This window comes from Anabas testudineus, chromosome 18 (genome assembly GCF_900324465.2).
Source record: "Anabas testudineus chromosome 18, fAnaTes1.2, whole genome shotgun sequence".
Taxonomy (NCBI): Eukaryota; Metazoa; Chordata; class Actinopteri; order Anabantiformes; family Anabantidae; genus Anabas; species Anabas testudineus.
The window spans coordinates 17,310,948-17,331,417 of record NC_046627.1 but is presented as its reverse complement, the minus strand read 5'-3'; the positions used below and the strand labels follow the sequence as shown (position 1 = coordinate 17,331,417).

The 20,470-nt window shown below is 40.1% G+C and overlaps 2 protein-coding genes across 2 annotated transcripts; both read right to left on the bottom strand.

Annotated features, from left to right (window-relative positions):
* Positions 1–308: 308 nt before the first annotated feature.
* LOC113157697 (homeobox protein HMX2-like) lies at positions 309–1,310 on the bottom strand. Its single transcript, XM_026353298.1, has 2 exons — positions 1,067–1,310; positions 309–838 (listed from the first exon to the last, which is right to left on the bottom strand). The coding sequence occupies exons 1-2, from the start codon at positions 1,275–1,277 to the stop codon at positions 309–311; spliced, it is 741 nt and encodes a 246-aa protein (XP_026209083.1). The 5' UTR covers positions 1,278–1,310.
* Positions 1,311–1,925: 615 nt separating this feature from the next.
* LOC113157632 (homeobox protein HMX1-like) lies at positions 1,926–4,699 on the bottom strand. The gene is made up of 3 exons (XM_026353221.1): positions 4,451–4,699; positions 3,761–3,937; positions 1,926–3,191 (listed from the first exon to the last, which is right to left on the bottom strand). Exons 1-3 carry the CDS (start codon positions 4,662–4,664, stop codon positions 2,770–2,772), a joined length of 813 nt encoding a protein of 270 aa, XP_026209006.1. The 5' UTR covers positions 4,665–4,699; the 3' UTR covers positions 1,926–2,769.
* Positions 4,700–20,470: the final 15,771 nt, after the last annotated feature.

Sequence of the window (20,470 nt, the reverse complement as noted above, 5' to 3'; positions counted from 1 at the left end):
CAAAGTAAAACTGCTCAGAGGAACTTGAATGCATCATGCACAGTTTATTCTAACGAACCTTCTGTTTTAAATGTACAAATAATAATAATAATAATAATAATAATAATATTAATAATAATAGCCTAGTATTTGAGGGGGTAAAAAGTGGCACATGCATGTCTCTGGTTAGTTGAATTTTCTTGTTGAACTCAAAAAAACAAACAAAAAAAGAAAAAAGGTGACTGGCTTGTTTAAAGCCAAAATAAGGGTGACTGACTGACTGTCCGACTGTCCTCACACTTAATCATGATCCCAAACAGAGGAAACCATCAGTCTGCATCAAACAGGCCAAAATATTTGCCAGTGTTGGAGAAGTAAATGTAAGGCGCAGAGTTTGTAGTCGGGTACACCACAGGAAAAGGCATGGGTAACAAACATCCACCCAAGAGGCTGCTGTCTTGGTAAAAAGTCGGTAATTGCACATTTTTTCCTGCCTCTGAGTAGTGCTCTGCGGCCGGCTGGCCCTCCATGTCCGTCGATAGCTGCCTCTTCAGCTTGTTGCGGCGGTTCTGAAACCAGATCTTAACCTGGGTCTCGGTGAGCTGCAGGGAGCTGGCGAGACACGCTCTCTCCGAGCTGCTCAGATACCGCTTCATGTCAAAAGTGGCCTCCAGCTGAAATATCTGTCTCTTGGAGAAGATGGTGCGCGTCTTCTTCTTCACCATGGCTTTGGTGTCGGCAGTGGCCTGTTGCTGCTCGGACGCCTCCTCGCCGTGCGCGCTTTGCGCGTCGGGACAGGAGGCGGCGGTCGGCGGCGGCGTGTTTCCCCCGAGGTCCCCGCGGTGGGTTCTGGTCTTTACTGTGAATGAAGCGACAAGACCAGTTTGGATGCAGCTGTCGAGTCAATAACACACTCTTTTCACTCCAATCCACATGCAAACAGGCTGCGTAAACATGGAGTTGAGTCATAAAAATAAAATAACCTCTACACGCTTAGTGAAAATGTGCATTACTTTTTAAAAAGCAGGTCTTTATTCTCTGTAACTCCTTAAAAGTCATTGCACATACAGGGAGACACTTCAGTTACCTGTGTCCTCTGATCCGCTGCCGTGACTCCTCCGGACGCCCCGCTCCGCCTCCTGCCGCGCTGGAAAGTCTTTCTTCCATCCACCGTCCCTCTGACCCTTTGAACCAAAGTCTCCGCCGTCCTGCTGCTTCAGGTTGAGGATGCTGTCGATGGTGAACGTCAAAGAAGCGCTCCGGCTCGGGGCGTCCTCTTTGCTCATATTCCCCGGCATCTCATCTGCGCCCGCGAGGTTCCCGAAACACCGACGTCCCCGGACGGTCCGAGCAGCATCGCTCCTCGGCTGCGACTAGCGCACAGAGGAGTCGGCGCGACACTCTTCAACGACCCGGAAGACTGCGGTTTAGCTGCTTTTGATTGGTGAGGTTGTGGGGCAGATGAGGGCGGGATGCAGATTTACGTCTGGCTGCCATATTGTTGCTTCAAACTCTTCTGTCATAGGAATTCATGTGCACTGTTAATGCTGAGCGAATTTAAGAGCGGTGTGATTCCTGCTTGAGGCAGTCTTCAAAGCTTGGAGAGAGTGTGTGTGTGTGTGTGTGTGTGAGAGAGAGGGAGGGGTGTGTACTCATCAGCATTTGCAGGATGATCAAAAAAAATGATCCAGGGGCCACATCTCCTTAACACAAACATCAGGTGCTTCTTTCTGCTCAGCTCACTCTGAAGGTATCCTCCAATCTCCATCAAGTCTGTAGTTATATTTATTTTAGCTACTGCTTCATTAAACACATTAAGATGCACTTAAAAAGTTTAACACTACCACAAGTCAACTTACAAGTACGTTTTATTCATGTGAATAATCAGTGTACAAAATCTGTATTAAAATCCTCTTAAATAAGAAAACGTGTGAAAGAATGCTGCTTATAATACGCTGACAGCCATCAAAAGATCAAATGTCACAAACACACAACTGACTTTTCATTATTGAACAAGTTTATACAGATTAAAGTCCAATGATACAGTGCAAAGGTTTCCCAAGTTATGAGTATGGGCTCAAAAAATGGTCAAAAAGATTTAGAGCATGAAGGAAGAGGGAAATAAACATTTAACTCTGTGGCAAATTGAGAATATAATAAAACAGAACGTGTACTTTAAAGTTAATATTTGTAAAGTAAACGTGAATGTGGAATACTTCAGTTCTGTACTGGCACATTCACAGTATCTTTTTTTATTTTTTGTGTGTAATCTTCATCTGAACACGTTATTAAACCATAATCTTTTATCTCTAATTCACACTTTGAGTTCACAGCTTTACAAGGCTGGCTCACCCATTATAGGATATTTATTGTGCCAGAACTTCGTAACAAAATAGATCTATACTCTAAACCCGTGTCACTTTAGATAAGAGAAGATAAGATAAAGCTTTATTGTCATTATATGTCAGTTATCTCCACAACACAGCCCAGAGGAGTGGGAGCTGCTTAAAATGTCTAAAAACACCCGTCATAGTTCCCACATCTAGCACAGAGTCTTAAAATGACTTGTGATTCAAAGAAATTGGAGAAAAATATAATTAGGTTGTGAAATGGTCTAAGTTTTAAAGTAGCCCAAAGATGAGTGATCCTCATTAATCTACATCTGGTTTTATTTATCAAGGTGGACACATGATGACTTCTCCTGAATATTTCTAACTTTTCAACGTCTCTGCAGCGTCTTTATTGAAATATTTGGCGTCAAGAGTCGCAAATACTCTGGGTAACATGAGGTCACACCAGTCCGGTCATCTCTGGCGTTATAAACGACACCGGACGAGTGAAGTGAGCAGTCAGTGGGTAGTTGATGGAGTTAGAGAAGCCAACCACAGGTGGAGATGCTGGAGGCAGGTTGGCCAGCGACACAGGCGCAGAGGTGTTCTCGCGATACAACACGGGGACTCTGACGATCCTCTGGGTGGTGTAGGAGACGGTGCCCGCCTCAATGTCCGCGGCAATCTGCCTCTTCCACTTGTTCCTGCGGTTCTGAAACCAGATCTTCACCTGGGTCTCTGTGAGCTGCAGCGAGGCGGCCAGTCCGGCGCGCTCCGAGCTGCTCAGGTAGCGTTTCACGTCGAAGGTGGACTCCAGCTGGAAGACCTGGCTCCGGCTGAACACGGTGCGGGTCTTCTTCTTCCTGGTAACGTTCATGTGACCTAAGGAAGCAGGGAGGGATATTACTGAGGGTTGATGCTAGAATAGATATCATTTCATAAATGGAACTGAAATATGTCTGAAAGTCTGATTTTGTTCTGTCAGACAGTACAATTAACAATTAATAGTTTTATTTTAATCAATGCGTAAGTTTATAAGTGCATAGAAGATGTGGGCTCAGCAGGATTAAGACAATATATATATATAAGACTATATATATATATATATATATATATATATATATCTCCTGCACAGGGGTCCAGGACTCCTAGCTACGCCCCTGCTCTTAAATGTAAAACTTATAACACTTAATGTGTGTGAATTTCAGAAACCATTTATCATTCACACTGCGAACACTGGAGGAACAAAAACACGCCACGCCAAAAAAACAAACAAACAAACAAACAAACAAAAAACCACATCAGTTAAAGTTTGTGACCTGACTTCATGGCGGCAGGCGTTTCGGAAGAACGGCGCATGCGTGGTGACAATTCTCGCCTGTGCAGCCCACAGTACAAGGTGGACTTGTTCATTTTGAGGATGTGCCCTGTATCTGCTTGCTGCTCCTCACCTGTATCACAGCTGTCCTCTCTAGAGCGCGCATCGTCGTCCTCTCTGTCGTCTGTCAAACTCTCGTCCCCCTTCTCCTCCGGTTCATCGTTCTCCTCCTCTCGTCTGGGTAAAGTGGAAGAATCCCGGTCAGCTGTTGGCACAGGGCTTGTGTGTTCATCCTGTTCATACTGTGAACCTATGAAGAACGTGAAAAAACACAGTTTCGGCTATTTTGCGCACACCCAAATCAAGAAATCTGACTGTTTTTTTTTTTTTTTTTTTACATTTTCTATTGCATCAAATAACAAACATTCGAGCCTCGCGTCCTTTCCAAGAGTCCACAAGCACCGACTCTCCTCTGCTGATCTATTTGAAGCACCACAGTGTGATTCTGTGTGGATGCCAAACATTTTTTGGCTCGTACGAGGCTCATAATTGGGGACTTGGGGTGTTTTACGCACGGAGGCAGAGGCAGTAAAACGTGCTTCGTCCCGTGCGTCACGTCCACTTGTGGCCTGTTGAAGCGACAGAGCCAGAGGGTCCAGGCGACTATTTCACCCGGTTACGCACAGCATGAGTGGTTTAGATGTAATTTAGGTCGTTACACAAGCGGCAATTTGATCATATGCCGAGTTGTTGGTGAGATCATAAAACACTTTTCAAAATAAGAGCGAGCAAAAAATAAAAAGCAACAACCAGATCCACTCACGTCTCGAGCCGTCAGCACTGGCTGACGTCCTCCTCCAGTTCAGACGCGTTGTGTCCAGTCCAGGAAAGACCCCCGAGCCGTGCACCGTAACTTTGTGGAGCCGCTCCTCAGCTGATGCGCCTCTGTGTGAGGGTGCCAGCAAATTGTCAATGTAGAAAGACGAACCTTTCCGCGGAGGAGCGAGCTTCAACAGCGGCGCTTGATCGTCCAGCATTTTCACTTTTCTATTCTCTTTTCCAAATCCTTTAAAAAGATACGGATATTATAAAACCATATTCCTTACGATCGTTTTCCGAAGTGTTTTCGTCCAATCCACCCGGACGCAGTCCATGAGAGGAGAGGAGCGGAGCCTCCTGCCGTTGTAGGATATCCTGACAAAGATTTCGTTTTGGTTCAGGAAACGAGCAGGAATTTACTCCATTGAAAAAAGAAAACAGCTTCGCTCAGAGCTGCTCTTGCAGGCTGTGTGAGGTTCTTTCTGCCTTGAGGGAGCACAGAGATGCTGGATTTAGGTCAATTAGGGAACAAACCGAAGCGGAGATCCAGTGTTGTCCTCAGGGCTGGAGATGGAGAAAGCTTCATGAAGAGACACACACACACACACACACACACACACACACACACACACACACACACACACACACAGTACCGCCTACTGGTAACATTTGTCCATGCACACTTTATATTTACAGAACACTTTAAATCATTTTTTTTTAAATCAAATTGTTTTTAATTTAATGTGATATTTTCCCAGAAACCTGCGCTTTCACGTTTTCTGGATTTTCTTTTTTATTGATCACATAATAAGAATTGAAGTATTTTATTTCTACTAGAGACAATTCACACGTTTACATCAGACCCTTTTATTATCACCTTTACACAGTTTGAGGTTGTTTCGATCGTGCAAGTGCTGAGAACATGATGCAGCCTTAAACAGGTTTCTTTAACCTGAACACGACAAGTCAGGAGGTAAAAATGTATGAAGTATAGCATTATAATAGTAGAACTAATAATAACAATAATACTGATTCTAATACTCCACTACTACTAATAATAATACTAATACTGTTGTTAAGACAGGTGATATGTAGATGGTTCAATATTAGACCGAGGTTTAGCTAAATATTTGTTTAATGTTTACACTATAGAAAGTGTTAAATGGAAAAGTTCCTGTGTGTCAGACTTTTAACCCTTTAAATCTGACAAACAGTGTTATTCTACAGGTCGTGGGATTTTTCTTTATTTGTTTGTTTTTAAGCTCTTTTTGGTCCGTGTGTGGTAGGTTACTATCTCTTTTTATGTCCCAAAAAACAAAACAAAACAAAACAAAACCAAATAAAAAACATATATTATTTATTTAATGTATCTAATCATTTGTTTGTGTTTTCGCCCAGTGATCAACACAGTCAGTAAATTCAAGTTACATCAATTCTGTCTCCATTAGATAAATTAAAATCTCTGATTACACCTAATTGACCCAGAAGGAGGAAAACAACAAGACTTCACTGAAATGTCCAAAGTTAAGGTTTTAAGTAGAGACTCCTCTAAAGTGTAGATTATCCACAGAGAATAATGTTTTTTTTTTTCTTTCTTGGAAATAGGCTGTGCCACCGTAAATGCCCGTAGATGGACTGACAGCATGTTCCAGCTTAACATGACTTAATTAATGCTGAAGGTGGAAAATGTTTAGGAGAAACTGTGAACACTGGAGTAAAACACCACTGCGTTTGGAGTGGTAATAGGATTTAAACACTATGAAAAGCTCACTTTCATCTGTAAGTAGGCTTGAACACTTGCTCGGGACATTCCAGGCTGCAGGTTTTCAGGCTACATGTTGATCAATATCAATCTTTTTCTGTTTATTTCTTGCATTAAAACTGCCGAACAACACTACGTGGACTTATTAGCAAACCCAATTAGAAAGAAGCAAAGTGACCAGGGCAGAGGGGTAAAATAAAATCAGTGTGTAGGTGTGAGCAGCAAAGAGAAGCAGAGAACAACAAAGTGTTTGTTCTCGGATGAATCCTACTCCCAGTTGTTCTCCGTGTGCCACTAAATTGACTTTATTAAAGCCTCTTTGCAAGTAATAACCTGCCAGCATAATACTCTGCATTCAGGCTGGAGTGGAGCACCCACCAGAGTTTTACATCAAGGTTAAGACACGTACAATTGATCAAACTCATTAACAGTTATATATATTGGATAATAATCTTTTTGTCCATGTTTAACATTGTGACATCTAAATGCTCCTGCAGCTTGAACGTATGAATAAATACGTGAACACATGTTCATGCTGAAGAAAATGACGCAGTGAGGGTCGACTATTTAACGTCAGTTTCAAGAAATAAAGAAGTGACCTCATGCCTCTTCCCTGTAGCGCTGACACGGCGCTTCCTCTCCTGCCTCGCGTCATCGTTAAGCATCACACCGCGGCGTGTTCAGGATCTCCTAATCACTGATGGCACTGCTGCCTTAAAAGGTGGATATATGTGGTGGGACATATGCAGTGGCGAGCTTGACCTCTGGATTTCCTCCTGAATGGACTATCACAGTACTCACTGTGTGTTAATTAACAAGGAATAAAGACGTGTTCGTTATGATGTTTCTATTTTAATGTACTGAAAGTAGCACGACCACAATTGTTGCACTCAAGTCCTTCATTCACACCAAAATGTACTTAAAAGCAGTAGAATGATACCTGATACATGTAGTTTCGGCTGCTGTGATGTGAGTGTATCTCATCCTGATCTCAGCACTGACTATTTGATTCTTATTTTCTCTTTTTCCTGCTGGTTACTTTGACTTATCTGAGTTTATAATCCAGATTTCCAGAGGCTTTAATCCAGGATCGTTATGGGTGTATATGTTGGTCATGATGAGAATCCCTTTATTGGTAGTCTGAGGGGGGAATCCTCCACATCATTACTTCTGGCACTATAGGTCCAGACATCTTAGGTCGGCCTTAAAGAGGGGCAGTGAACCAAAGGGGCCCTTTATGTCACACTGAGCGAGGAGCTATTGACCAATTTGTCTGATTTTTAGTCTCCCCTGCAACCTCTGCTCTCCGTCTGTGATGCTGAGCTTTTTTTTTTTTTTTTTTAACCAGGACTCCCTTTGTTTTTCATATTCAAACCATTTAACCTATACCCACCGGATGAGATTTTAAGCATGCTGTTTCCCTGGCAGCTGATGGAAGTTAGGTCAAGGTCGGAGCCTGCGTGAAAACAGACCCCCGGTCCTCCTGCGGTTTTCAGAAATGCTTCTTAATCTGCATTTTATACCTGCTCAGAAACTCCAAAAAGAACACTCCAGATTACGACCATCGAAACTGACACATACTTCTCCTGCTTAATCCCTATTAGGCCTCAGCTCGCTGCACCCAGAGCCCAATTCGACAGGGGACAAAGCAAAAGGCATTGTGGGAGCTGTTTGGTTTATTGCAAAAGCTTTTTGCAGCCTTGTCCTGTTAGCAAAAATCGCCTTCTTGCTTTTGGTTTTGTTAGTTTGGGTTTTCATCTCTCAACTCTCTAATCTAAACGCGATCGAGGCTCAGCTGGAATAAACTATTAATGCCTGTTTGTTTAACCCTTGAATGGCGAGTTAACCCCTGTTAGAGCCAGCTTGTCGGTTCGGCACAAAGAAGAGAAATCCTTGATATTTTAATCACATTATGGCCTAAACCCCCCCTCACCCCTTGTTCACTACAGGTCTGAAAGACAAAGGCGATGCTAGAAAACACGATGTAAAAGAACTGAAATGTTGCAAAATGACATTTGACATCATTTTCCTGCACGTTTCTTTTTAATTTAGTTATTTACTTCTATTTTTAAAACACCTATGTCTCCAACAATCATTGGCTCCCTCCTCTGCACATTAAAGCGATTAAGTCAATCACATGAGATAAGTGCAGCCGCCAGCAGGTACAAAACACACAGGAAACATGTTTTATACCTCTGGGTGGGGGTGGGAAAGATGAAGCACTTGTGATGGATTACAGGCCTGCTACAAAAATCGAGGCTTATGGGACATCAGATCAATGAGAAAACATCAGCTTCCTTGTAACACAGCTAATGTCTGAGCTGTGCCAGGAACTGGGGTCAAATGTTAATGTTGCACTTGATAATTCCAACTTATTATAGGGAGAGTTGTTGCTCAATGCTCAAAGTTTTTAATCTCTTAAAGCAAAGCTATACCTAAAATGAAGCACTCTCTTCCCTGTATGTCTTCCTTCCTTCAAACTGTGTCCTTAGCACACTCTGTCTGACCCAGGACTTTGGAGGTTCAGGTTGTTTTTACATGCAGACTCGACGAAAGATTTGCGAAAAGCTTAAAAGACAGACATGGAGCTGAAGACCCTGAAATGGAGGAATCGCGTGAGGAAGAAGCAGAGTACTCAAGGTAGCAGCAGAGTGCACTGCCCCCGAGGTCAAAGCACTTCTGTCATATTAGCTTATACACATGGTCCACATTTTTCAATAAATCATGTCCCTGAAGGACAGCTGGGACTCTCAGAGCAGCCTTCAGTCCTATAAGCTGCATCTAATGAGGCCTGGTCAGCTTCTAATTGTGAAAATATCAACTTCAGAGCTGCAGTAAACTCCTAAAAACATTATTAGTACAGAAATATCTTAGTGTATAGAAGTAGAACTGAGTATACATTTACGTAATTCAACCTAATAATAATAATATTAATAGTCATAATAATACTTTTCGTGTTTGTGTTTTATTTTTTATTTTTGTCTGAGTCTCCGTGGAGTCTGAAGACCATCTCATATGATTAAACATACATGCGAAAGGGGCAGGGCAAGAAAAAAACCATGAAAGATGAAAGAGTCCACTTTTAATGTTTGCCTCCAGGACACATTTCGACACAAAGTCCTGGTTTCTCTCCTCTTGTCACGCAAGCGCCGCCACTCTGGGAATCCAGTCCGCAACCCGGACTGCGCTCCGATAAGGCGACTTTTAAAAGTTAGGGGCCAATAAAACAACCTAGATTATACATATTTATTTATTATTTAAATCATACTCTGTCGTGTTTAGGTCCTTTAACGTGTTTACTGTTCAAACTGTTCAAACATGGAGAAGATTCAATAAACGTGCGCAAACGATCAAATAGCTTTTGCGTAAAAGTCGCAGATGAGGGTGAATGTTGTCCACATAAGATCGTAAGTTAAAGATCAAGTTCTTATCTACTTATGTTTGTAACAGCAAAGTGCTGCTGCGGCCATTTATTATTATTAATATTCTTAATTTAATTAAAAAAGTAGACGCCTATTTCTTATCAAAGACTCCATACGCTGAACATTTTGAGAAACCTGTTTATTTTATTTAGTTAATAGACCTTTATAACATAGTTAATTTAACGTTTTTATATTTTAAGGACGCAGTTGATGTTGTTTTAAACTCGGATCTTTGATTCACCTTCATCTAAAAGTGTAATAAAGTTTGATAAAGCCCGATTTCAGAAGCCTTTATTATTATTATTATTATTATTATTATTATTATTATTATTATTATTATTATTATTATTATTATTATTATTGCATATTTACACCGGGTTGTATGAGTATTATTAGTTTGCTTAAAATATTTTAGTGCGTCAGTAAATACAGTATCATAATTATTATTATATAATTTTTTTTTATTTGTATTTATTTATTTATTTTTAAACTTTTTGTTAAAATAAAACTATTAGCGGTCGTTACGTAATTTGATAAAAAAAAACTTTTTACCTACGTATCTAATAAATAGGAATCAGTTTGTATTTAAATCTGACATAAAACAACTTATAGCAAGTGGGAATTACCCAGTCGACAAAACACAGTGAGGTGTGTGTTTAAATAAGTTAATGGACATTTCTTTACGAACTCGACTCTCTGCATGTTGTTTAATTCCCACATCTTAATTCAGCACGTTTGTATCTTGGTGTTAATTTGAAGCAAATAATTCAAACAGATTCCTTTCTGAAAATAAAAATGACTTTTTTACACCTCCTCTATTATTAACAAATTTTAAACAAGGCTGAACATTTCTAATTATAGGCAATTTTATTTTATTAACTTTATTTTAATATTTACTCAATTTAAATCGAGGATAAATACAGGAATTTTATTATTTACATTATTAACATAATGTAAATATTGAACTTTTAACATTTCAAGCTTATTCGACAACAGATTTCTACTTTTTGTTGTGAGAACATGTATTAAATTACGTTTTTAAAAGATTTAATAAATATTTAATCTGGTGCCTAACTCCAGACATGTGAACTTGTCTCAACTTAATTTTTTACATCAAGTTAACAAATTAAAATTGTTATTCTAACACAACTAAATGTGATCTTGATTAAATATATTGTCTGCTGTGTAATTGTATGTATTAGTTTGGTTGATTTAGATTAATGAGTTCATTGAACAATAGCTGTTTTGACTTAATCTAGTTTTATTTCTTGTGCTAGCATCCCTGTTTAATCTAATATATATAATACTTGTAGGTTTATTAACTTACACATCTTAAGTTAACACCAACCTTTAGTTTATACTAGTATGAGAATAAACAATCGTGATCTAATATATGTACGTGTTAAAGACACATAACAAGTTTCCACCATTACTCTTGTGTTTAAAGAACTAAAAAGAACAATATTAACTCAACAAAAGAGAGAATTAATTAAAAAACGCATGCTGGGAAGACTTATATGCTAATTTGTTTTGAATTTTGTCAACTTATGCAACGAGTTGAGTGAACTCAAGTGAATCAATTAATTAAAAAAAATTTGTTTGAAAATATAAAAGTAGAATATTTAGGTAAACTTAATTAAACAGAAGTCCTGAATAAGAATTTAGAGTAATAATAATAATAATATAGAATAAGTGTAAGCAGTGAGTAAGAAAAGCCTCACATGTTATGTTTTTGGTATAAAATGACACCGACAGCTGCGGCTGCGAGTTCTTCATGACTAGAAATGTGAAAGGAAATATGTTATGTTATAATATGCTGATCATGAGCAACGGCTCCAACTATAAACCTGATCTGTCTACTGCCTCCAGTTGTGGTTCTGTGTTAATACAAGTGGAGCTGCTGAGTTTCACCATGTGAAAATAAATAAATAAACAAATAAATAAAAGCAGCAGGTTTCCACACAAGTTTCTAGTGAAGCCAAAAAATTCAGCATGATGGTGATGGTCATAATAAAAACACCATCCTCACTCATTCCTCATGTGACGTTGGTTTCTGTGATCGACCTCCTGACACTGGATGATATAAAATAGGAGATATACCGCTCACAACTTGGGCCAAATGTGGTTCATTGTAAGAAGAAAAGTCATGTCAGGTTCACAAAGACATTTACTGTTCATGTGTCACCAGTTAGAACAAATGTAACAGTTGTTTTTTTAATGAAACTGGAAATACACACATTTATTTACATTCCCAGGGCTGTTGCAGTATGTGTGTGCTAATAATTTAGATTCTGACGACGACTAATTCTAAGTTGTTTCAGAGGGAGGTCACTTTAACGCCTGGAGCCTGGGAGGCCTGAAACCCAGCTTATTGTAGCGAGCAGTTTGAGTTCAGATGTGGAAAAAAATGCAAAAACCCACTTTCATCTGCAGGCTTGTTTGTGGTCAGTGTTATTCTGCTATATGTCGCTGCACATTCTGCGTGTTTGATGAGTTTAATGCGTGTTTGCACAATGAGTGATGATTAGAAAAACGTCAAGAGCCGAAGAAACAGGAACACAGCTGAAAACCATTAATACAAACATAAAGTAAGTCATAGCTCACACAGAGTACAGACACACATTCACATGTTCAACATCCAAAGTGACAGTATTTTCCTACCACAGTCAGCCGACTGAGGGCAGCACAGCTCAGCTTCCAACCAGGCACAGGACACGCTGCTCGTGAGGTCGTAGTGATAGTAGATGGTAGATCACGTGCAGCTCAGTGTAGGTCTCAGATCTGAGAGTCCTGCAGACTGACCGTCTGTGCTTCAGTTGTTACGCTTCTGACTGTACCTGCTAGTTCATGGTGGTTAAACAGCTGTATGCACCTCTGTATCCTATTGGAGCTCTTAAATGCATCTTTCATTATGTCCCCTAATATATCCATTGTTGTGTAACGGCAGTGACAGTGTCTTAACTTATACATGACCTGACTGGACTGTTTGGATCATACGGATTCATTAGTCTGATCCACAGACATAGTTAAAGTCCAGTCTCTTTAGGGATCTAACAGACCAGATCTCCAGGCCGTACCCGGTTTTCACCCGGGGACAGCTGGCATCAGCTCTGGCATCTCCAGTTACCGACAGTATACTTCACCATAACAGTGTATGTAACCTGATTTGGACATGTTACAGCATGATAGTCAGGTGGACACAGTTAACAGAGCCTGTAAGCGTCTCTGCTGAGGCTGATGATGGTTAAATTAAACTGTATGATCATCTCGGTGGAGTTATAATCAGAGCTGCAGATCACCTGCAGCTACAGTGAACTGTCGGTCACCGGGGTCCTGGAGCTGATCCCAGCTGTCCCTGGATGAAGGGGGGTGAACTGTACAGGTTACTGCACATCTCCTTTCTGCCTAGCGATTCATATAGTTTTTAACCTTGTTGAGCTATGTGAACAATGAGAATCACAATAACTAGTGCAAAGATACGACTACGACTATTTTGTCTCCATCGGCCTCAGCAGTGCTGGTTATATCCTCCGTTAACTAACTGTCACCATCTCTCTGAGTTACAGTGATACTTGCTGCTGAGGGTGAACCCACTCTCTGTGGCCACATGATATATATATTATCATTATACTATCAGAATAAGTCGCTATAGACCAGAGATGATGCAACAGTAGCTCTGAAAAAACCTCACAACACTTAATTTTTAGTATTTTAAAGTATTTGCTTACTACTGCCACCTAAAAGAAAGATTTTATTTTATTTTTGCTCCAGTCCCTGGAGGATTTCATGTTTGTAACATTGTTCTTTACACACTAGAGGGCAGTGTTACACTCTCACTTCTGTCACAGTGACTCAGTTATGATTCTCTTCATGTATTAGTATTTCGGCTGGAATCGAAGTAACAGTATTAAATAACAGAAATACTATAAACATTACTAAAATTTGAAGAAGTTTAACTTTAGCTACTGATCAATCGGCTGAGCAGCCATATAGATACTGTACACAAAGAGGCATTGTTAAATAAATCACAGTACGTGTTCCAATACTTTTGCAATCCTCCGTTATTTAACATGTTAAGGTGTCTTCAGTCTTCAGTGCACAGCAAAAATAGTGATTATTAATGCATGAACCAACATGCCAAACGACAAATGGCTTCAATTTGGAGATTTTGCTGATAAATGTTTCATGAATCGTCAGCACTTGAGGTCAGTGTTGTTCAACCCAAGTTGCAGCAGTGAGAGTTACACTTTGCTCCTCGCCGCTCTAACAGGATCAAATGAAGAGCCAGTTTCTAGGGCCCTGAGCTGTCACTGAAATCAACAGAAGACGACAAACGGCGGCAGTCAGATATCGACTGAAGCTGCGTTTCGCTCAGTGGAATCAACACCTGCTTGGACTGAAAATGAAGACGAGCACCAATAATAATGCACGGCAGCCTGGAAGAACAGTGAGTGCATGTCTGAGGCTGTGTCTAGACCCTTGTGCATAATGTACACGTTAATTTGTTAGAAGGAGATGGAGGGCTCCTTCTCACACACACACACACACACACAGCACCTATCAAATCAAATTAGTCCTTCAGAGGAGCTTAGATGGAGAATATTGCCTGTCACGAGGTTCTTGTGCTGAGAGACTAACATAGGGGAAAAAATGAATAATTACATAAGGCCATCTCTTGTAAGAGAAAAACACTTTCATCATAATGCAAATTAGTGTTACTGGGCTTTCATATCAACAGATTTATTTTTTTTAAATCTGTGTGCGGGTGGCATGGGCTCTGTGAGGAGGCAGTTTCCTGGGAGTCCAGTAAGACTCGGTCATTTGCATTGCCTCCAGCTGCCTTTCTTCCCCAGCAGCCCAGGCACCATCATGCATTAGAAAATCATGTCAACGTAAAAAATCTTATTTAATAAGACACAAATGCATTAAGCGCAGAGCCGCACAGAGAAGGCTCTGCAGAGAGTAGAGTTACACAGTTATCTGCTCTCTGGATGGAAGACTTACGGTGTGTACAACTCATTTTACAAACCAAGAGGTATTGAATTTGATGCACGTTAAAGCACTCCTGTGCTTTACCGTTTTTCTAATTAATCCCAGCTTTAGTCAAATATGCATCTTTTTTGGGACCTTAATTGCCTAGTTTTCTTTCCACAACTGCAGAGCTATTTTAATTAAACAAAGCAATAATAATATAATGTAATAATAGATCTGTGATGAATGAGTGTTTGAGCTGAAGCGCTGGGAGGAAGAATGGTCCTGGATGTTGTGCAGATCTGATCCACTGCTACAGGTGCTTGCTTGAGATTTTTGCTGCCAAAGGTGGTTCCAGAAGTTATTAACGACTGTTTCACTTACTTTGTTCATGGTTTTTATTGTAATTTGATTAGCGTTAAAAACATAATTATAATTATTGAGAGTAAAGCAGAGTACTGGAGCAGTCTGCAGAACAAAGATCAGCAACTACTGCACTTCCCAGGGAAGTTTCATCAAAACAGTTTCATCGGTTCTGTTTTAACGCTGTCTACAATATCTGGTTCTAGCTGGAACATTTTGCACCACATGGTTACTACATAACAACACAAATTAGCATGTGGGAAGATGGCATTAAACCATGAATGAGACCCAGTGCAAAGGCTTGAGCCATCTTCCGCCCTCTGGACAGAGGTTCAGAGTAGCTTTAACTTATGTAACAGCTAACATGTTCAGTTATCATCCCACAAAGGTCAACAGACCTTTATATGTTTCATGTTCTTTATACACCATCACTCCTTGTGTGTTATTTGCATAGTGAGGAGCTAAACTGGAGACGTGTCACTGTGCATTACCACTAGTTCAGTTTCCTCCTCTCTTGATGTTCAGGGAGCACAATACCACCGTGCCCTTTACCTCCTCATCAGCCTCCTAGATGGTGCAGCGTCTCGGCTCTCAGCCTAACTATGCTCTGTCTCCCAGCTTTCTCCTGCTAATGGAGCGAGTTACTCTGCCAGCTGCAGATGTGTGTTGCCCTCCACCTGGGTCTGACAGTGCAGCGCGGCCACAGGTGTCCATCGTACCTGTCACAGACCTAAACCTTAATGACAGGTGCTCAGTAAGGCCACAGATGTCTTCTGTTTCTATTCAGTTGTGACTGCAGAGTGTTGTTATGTGCAACATCAGTCATAATAGGATTAATGAGCAGTGAAAGGAAAAATGGAATAGGTGTGAAGATGCTATCTGCTAATGCTAACATTGCAGCATTCACCGCTTTTGAGATATCTTAACAACTAAGAGTGGATTTCAATAGTAGTACTAGTAATACTAGTAGTAGTATAATTTTTGATGACACTGTAACACCTGAATTTCACGCCGGTTAAGTGAAACATTAGCATATTAGCATTGTAACTGTGAATGTTATAGCATGCCGAAATTAGTATTCAGCTCAGTCCCAACTGACTGAACTTTGACCTTTGCTGCACTGACCTTTATGGATGCAGCCAATCAGTGTTGACCACTGCTGGAAAATAATTAGCCTACTTGAATCTCTGAATTTCCTCTGTGAATAATGTACAATTATGGATTGCCCTCACATTACGATTAGATGAACACAGGCTTCTAATTGGAGAAAAATTAGCACGCAGATACAGATACTGTACAGGCTGTTGAAAAACAGCTTGAGTCTCAGAAACGTAGCTGCTAGCAACATTAGCATTGTGGCTAAGATGATGCCTGACCCTCATTCTTTCGCAATAGCATGAACACACCTTATTAATTTTTAAATGTTAAATGTGCTGTCCATGAGGATTCAACAAAAAGTTATGAGTTTTAAAGTGTTTGATCCAGCATAAGTTTTTAGAAGCGATTAAGATGCTAATTGCAGTTAGCTGGATGTGACTTTCCGTCTTTGTAGTACTGTGTATTTGGCCATGAAAACTGGTTTTGTCCATCTGTGTCATCAGTCATGTGTTGTCATCTATCTCCACCTGGACTTTAACTTTTCTTATCCAAGCTGCTTAACTTATAAGTTGCCCTTCTGACATGACACTGACTGTGTGAGTGTGGCTATTGTATTATGCATAAGGTAAATAAATGCTTTCTTGAGAGACGATGACATTGTGGATAAAACAGCTGCAAAGTCAAGAAGTCCAAATTGACGAACATAAACAAAATACAGCGGGTGTCAAAATCTGTGGCAAATATATTCTTGTTTCTGATCAACAATCTGTTCCTTCTTCTAAGCCATATTTATGCTTTAATTAACCCTTAGTTGACCCCAGCAGGAAGCAGGAAGCGAGGATTGTGGAATTGCAGAGGTTGCACACAGTGAAGGCAGGAATACCAGCTGGTCTCCAGAGGCTGTATAAAGTCCCTGACAGTGATATTTTCCTGCACTGCACAGTACCAAAGACTCCACATAAACAGCCAGGTTACATTTTTTTAGAGACAATGAAAGGCTTAGAGTCATTAAAGTTTACTGTTGATTGACAAGTCCATCTCATTAATTAATCATCCAGAGCTTTTGTAGCCGTGGTCGTCCGTCTCTTAATCTCCTCCTAATGAGATATAGTAGAGAACCTGCAGCAAGACAAACCCTCTGGTTGTGTGTCTTCTTTGGGGGAATTAACTTGTAACATTTACGTGATTGAGTCAGAAAGCAGCACAATCACCCGATGGGCCGCTTTGATCAGTCTAATGAAGACAATTCATTCCAGCTGACAGGAAATGACAAATCAGAGGCCTGAGCAGGAAACAAACACTTGCTGAATTAGAGATTTTTGTTTTCTCAGAGCTGGAAACTGGAGATACTGTACGTGTTAACAAGGACAAATTGCATTATCACAGTCAACAAGATGTATTTGATTGTTGAGCACTTCATGTCAGAGGTTTTAAAGGAGGAAATGAATCATTTTCAGCTGTAAATTGCTGCAATTTCAGGTAATATCACAGTTGTAAATGGGTTTATTGCCCATCTCATTCATAGTCCACATCAGCCTAGTTTTTAAACACATTTTCCTTTATTAGATTAATAATAATAAAGTGATCATTTTGTAGGTCTTTCTTTCTAACTTTCTAAATTGCGCTGTCGCTTGTTGATGCTTCACTCTTTGCCGTTTGTCTATGAGTCATGAACCTCCATCCCTTTTGTCTGCGTAAGAACAATGATTGGAAATCTACTCAGCCATGTGTTTGTGGTTTTCGTTCTTGTATGTTGAGCAATCGGCTATCAGCAGACTAATTGTTTTAGTTGAATATACTTGAATATTCACACCTCAGAGTAGTAGAATCAGTTTCTGCAGCATCGTGTTGCACATACTGTACACATTCAGCAAAGAAAGTAGTTTTCTGTCAATATGATGTCACATTATCAAAAAGTGTTGCTAATCCAATTGTAGATTCTTACTTTTTAGTTTTTAAATTGTACAAATTAACAAAGATGACTAGCTTACATTTGAAAAAACATGCCGAAGTTAATGTATTATCCTTACAAAGATGTAGTTTGCACCACCACCCACCACTCATCCTGGACAGGTCACAGATCTATCAGAGGGCTGAAACAGACAAACGCTCACACTCATGCCACCAATTAACCTGCATGTTTTTGGATTGTGGGAAGGAGCAGATTAAACCCTTCAAACTGTAACGTTTGATTTTTCTATCAAAATCGTTGGTTGTGACAGAATTAATGTTGAGGTTTTCCAAATCTCTCCTCCCACGCACCGTCTCCACTTGACTGCTTCAGTGGCCGCTAACAGGTTAGGGCACCTCTGACAGCCGTGACCTCTTGAAATCGAGTTCCCATATTACTGAAATGTTTTCCAAGCTTCACTGTAATGACAAACTGACAAATGTTTTTTTGAAGTGATATGTTTACGTTACAGCATGAGTGCTCCCAGAGCTTGTACCATAACCTTATGAGCAGGAAGTTCAGTAACGCCGTGGTGGTTGTTAATTTGTAACTTACCAGGTACTTTAGCATTTTCTATGCTAAACTACCATCTATGTTTTGGAAAATGTGTTATGTGTAAACAGGATTTCTAAGACACAGAAGGCATTTCTTACCAAAATGAAAAAGTCAACATCTATGATTAACAAACTAATTTTCGTCCTGTGTTGAATATTTGTGAGCATTTTTAATGGTTCTGCTTCCAAACTCACAACACATTCACATTACAATGTTTTCCTCCAGCTCTGTCTGCTAAATTTCAGCCTTCCAATATAATTAAGGAGCTGCGGAGCACCGAATGCTGGCTGACCTCAGGGGTTTTCGCTCTTTAGGTGCATTTTCCCCAGAAAACTGGAACCTTTTTGAGGAACGTTAATGCATCCATTATCAAGCCCAATGCCTTCCATATGTACCCTCCCGCTTAGGATTTGTTGCCTTCTTCCTGGGAGTCCTCATATAAATTGCAATTGATATAATTATTCTTTTGAGATTTATTGAAAGTTTCAACAAATGGAAAATAACTGATAATTATTACCCGATGACACTTTCTTTGTTGCGTATAATGGCTCGGTATAACCTCAGGGTATTAATATCACATTTTTAGCCTGCAGTGGAAAAGGACATTAGAGTGCATACAGCATTATTCAGTCTTTTATTTAATATACACATAAACACATTAATCACAAGAATAATTAAGATGAGTACAATTTAATGTAATTACCTTTCAGCTGAATCCAATTTCTGCCACCTTGGCTTTGATGTAATATGTATAAAAACTGGGTCTAAGACATCAGAAGCTTCCTGCAATAAAACACGGATGTCACAAACGGGAATTTTACCATTCATTCAATGATTCATCACCGTGTGCAGGTGGAGCAGTGTGAATGGCCTCACAGAGCAGCAGGTTATGCATAAAATCTGGGAGGATCTGTACTAGAAAAGACGCAGCAGGGTCTCTTTCGATTGTTCACTGACTGACAGCTAATCAGACGTCCTGACAGCGCTAGGTTCAGAAGACAAAAACATTTTTTTTTTCTTTTAAAAGATTCAGAAATACAATTACTATCTCCCCTGCCTTGTGCCGCAGCGTGGGAGAAATGAGGAAGTGCTGCAGATAGGGCTACAACAGACAGGCGCGTTTGGAGGAGAGGCTGGGTTGCTTTTGAAATGCAGTTGAAATGTAAAAATACCTCCTTGCATTGCACCCAACCCATTATGAGAAAGGTTAAGTTGGGGCTAATTACTACCTGGGTGGAATATGAATTGCATGAGCAGAATATATCTCTATATACAAAATAACATAAAATAACCATGTGTATCACTAGTGACACGATGGGGCATGTAGAACCTTCAGAAAGCAACCAAACATTTAAAAAGACACACGTTAGAGTCTCACTAATAATTCAGGATGATGGTCTTCTTCTTTTTACCCCTAGGCTGACATGAAGGTAGCCGCATCCACTTGCTTGTTTAACTTTTGTACAGCTCATAAAACCCTGAACATTAAGAACAATACAACAAAAAACACAGGCAGCACCTCAGTGACTGAGTCAACTTCACGTCCTTACAAACCTCCCAGACATTTTGATCTCCATCTGTGTTGTTTCAGTTTCTCCTTGAAAACGGAGGCTTCTCATAAGCTCGTGCTCTGTTTGCCCTCTGAGCTGCAGCGATGTCACAGCTGCTAAAACGTTATTTTCTTACATTTTAAGACGTTTTATTCAAATACACAATATCCAGTTTTCCTTATAGAAACCACAGATTGCCACTTTGCAAACACAGAGGAGGCACAGATAACCATTTGAACATGAATACATTAACACACTCAGTCAGTTATGTTATATTGTATGGACAGTAAATGCGTTCAAAAATTGTTGTTCACTAAATTTACTACTGTAGATTTAATAGGCTCAGATAATT

What these genes read in the sequence shown, in the direction of transcription:
- LOC113157697 (XM_026353298.1), bottom strand. Translation starts at nt 1,277, where the DNA reads ATGCCGGGGAATATGAGCAAAGAGGACGCCCCGAGCCGGAGCGCTTCT. An exon ending in CAGCGGATCAGAGGACACAG is followed by an intron (nt 839 to 1,066) that starts GTAACTGAAGTG and finishes CTTCATTCACAG; the next exon opens with TAAAGACCAGAACCCACCGC.
- LOC113157632 (XM_026353221.1), bottom strand. Translation starts at nt 4,664, where the DNA reads ATGCTGGACGATCAAGCGCCGCTGTTGAAGCTCGCTCCTCCGCGGAAA. An exon ending in CAGTGCTGACGGCTCGAGAC is followed by an intron (nt 3,938 to 4,450) that starts GTGAGTGGATCT and finishes CGTTCTTCATAG; the next exon opens with GTTCACAGTATGAACAGGAT. An exon ending in AGAGGACAGCTGTGATACAG is followed by an intron (nt 3,192 to 3,760) that starts GTGAGGAGCAGC and finishes CTGCTTCCTTAG; the next exon opens with GTCACATGAACGTTACCAGG.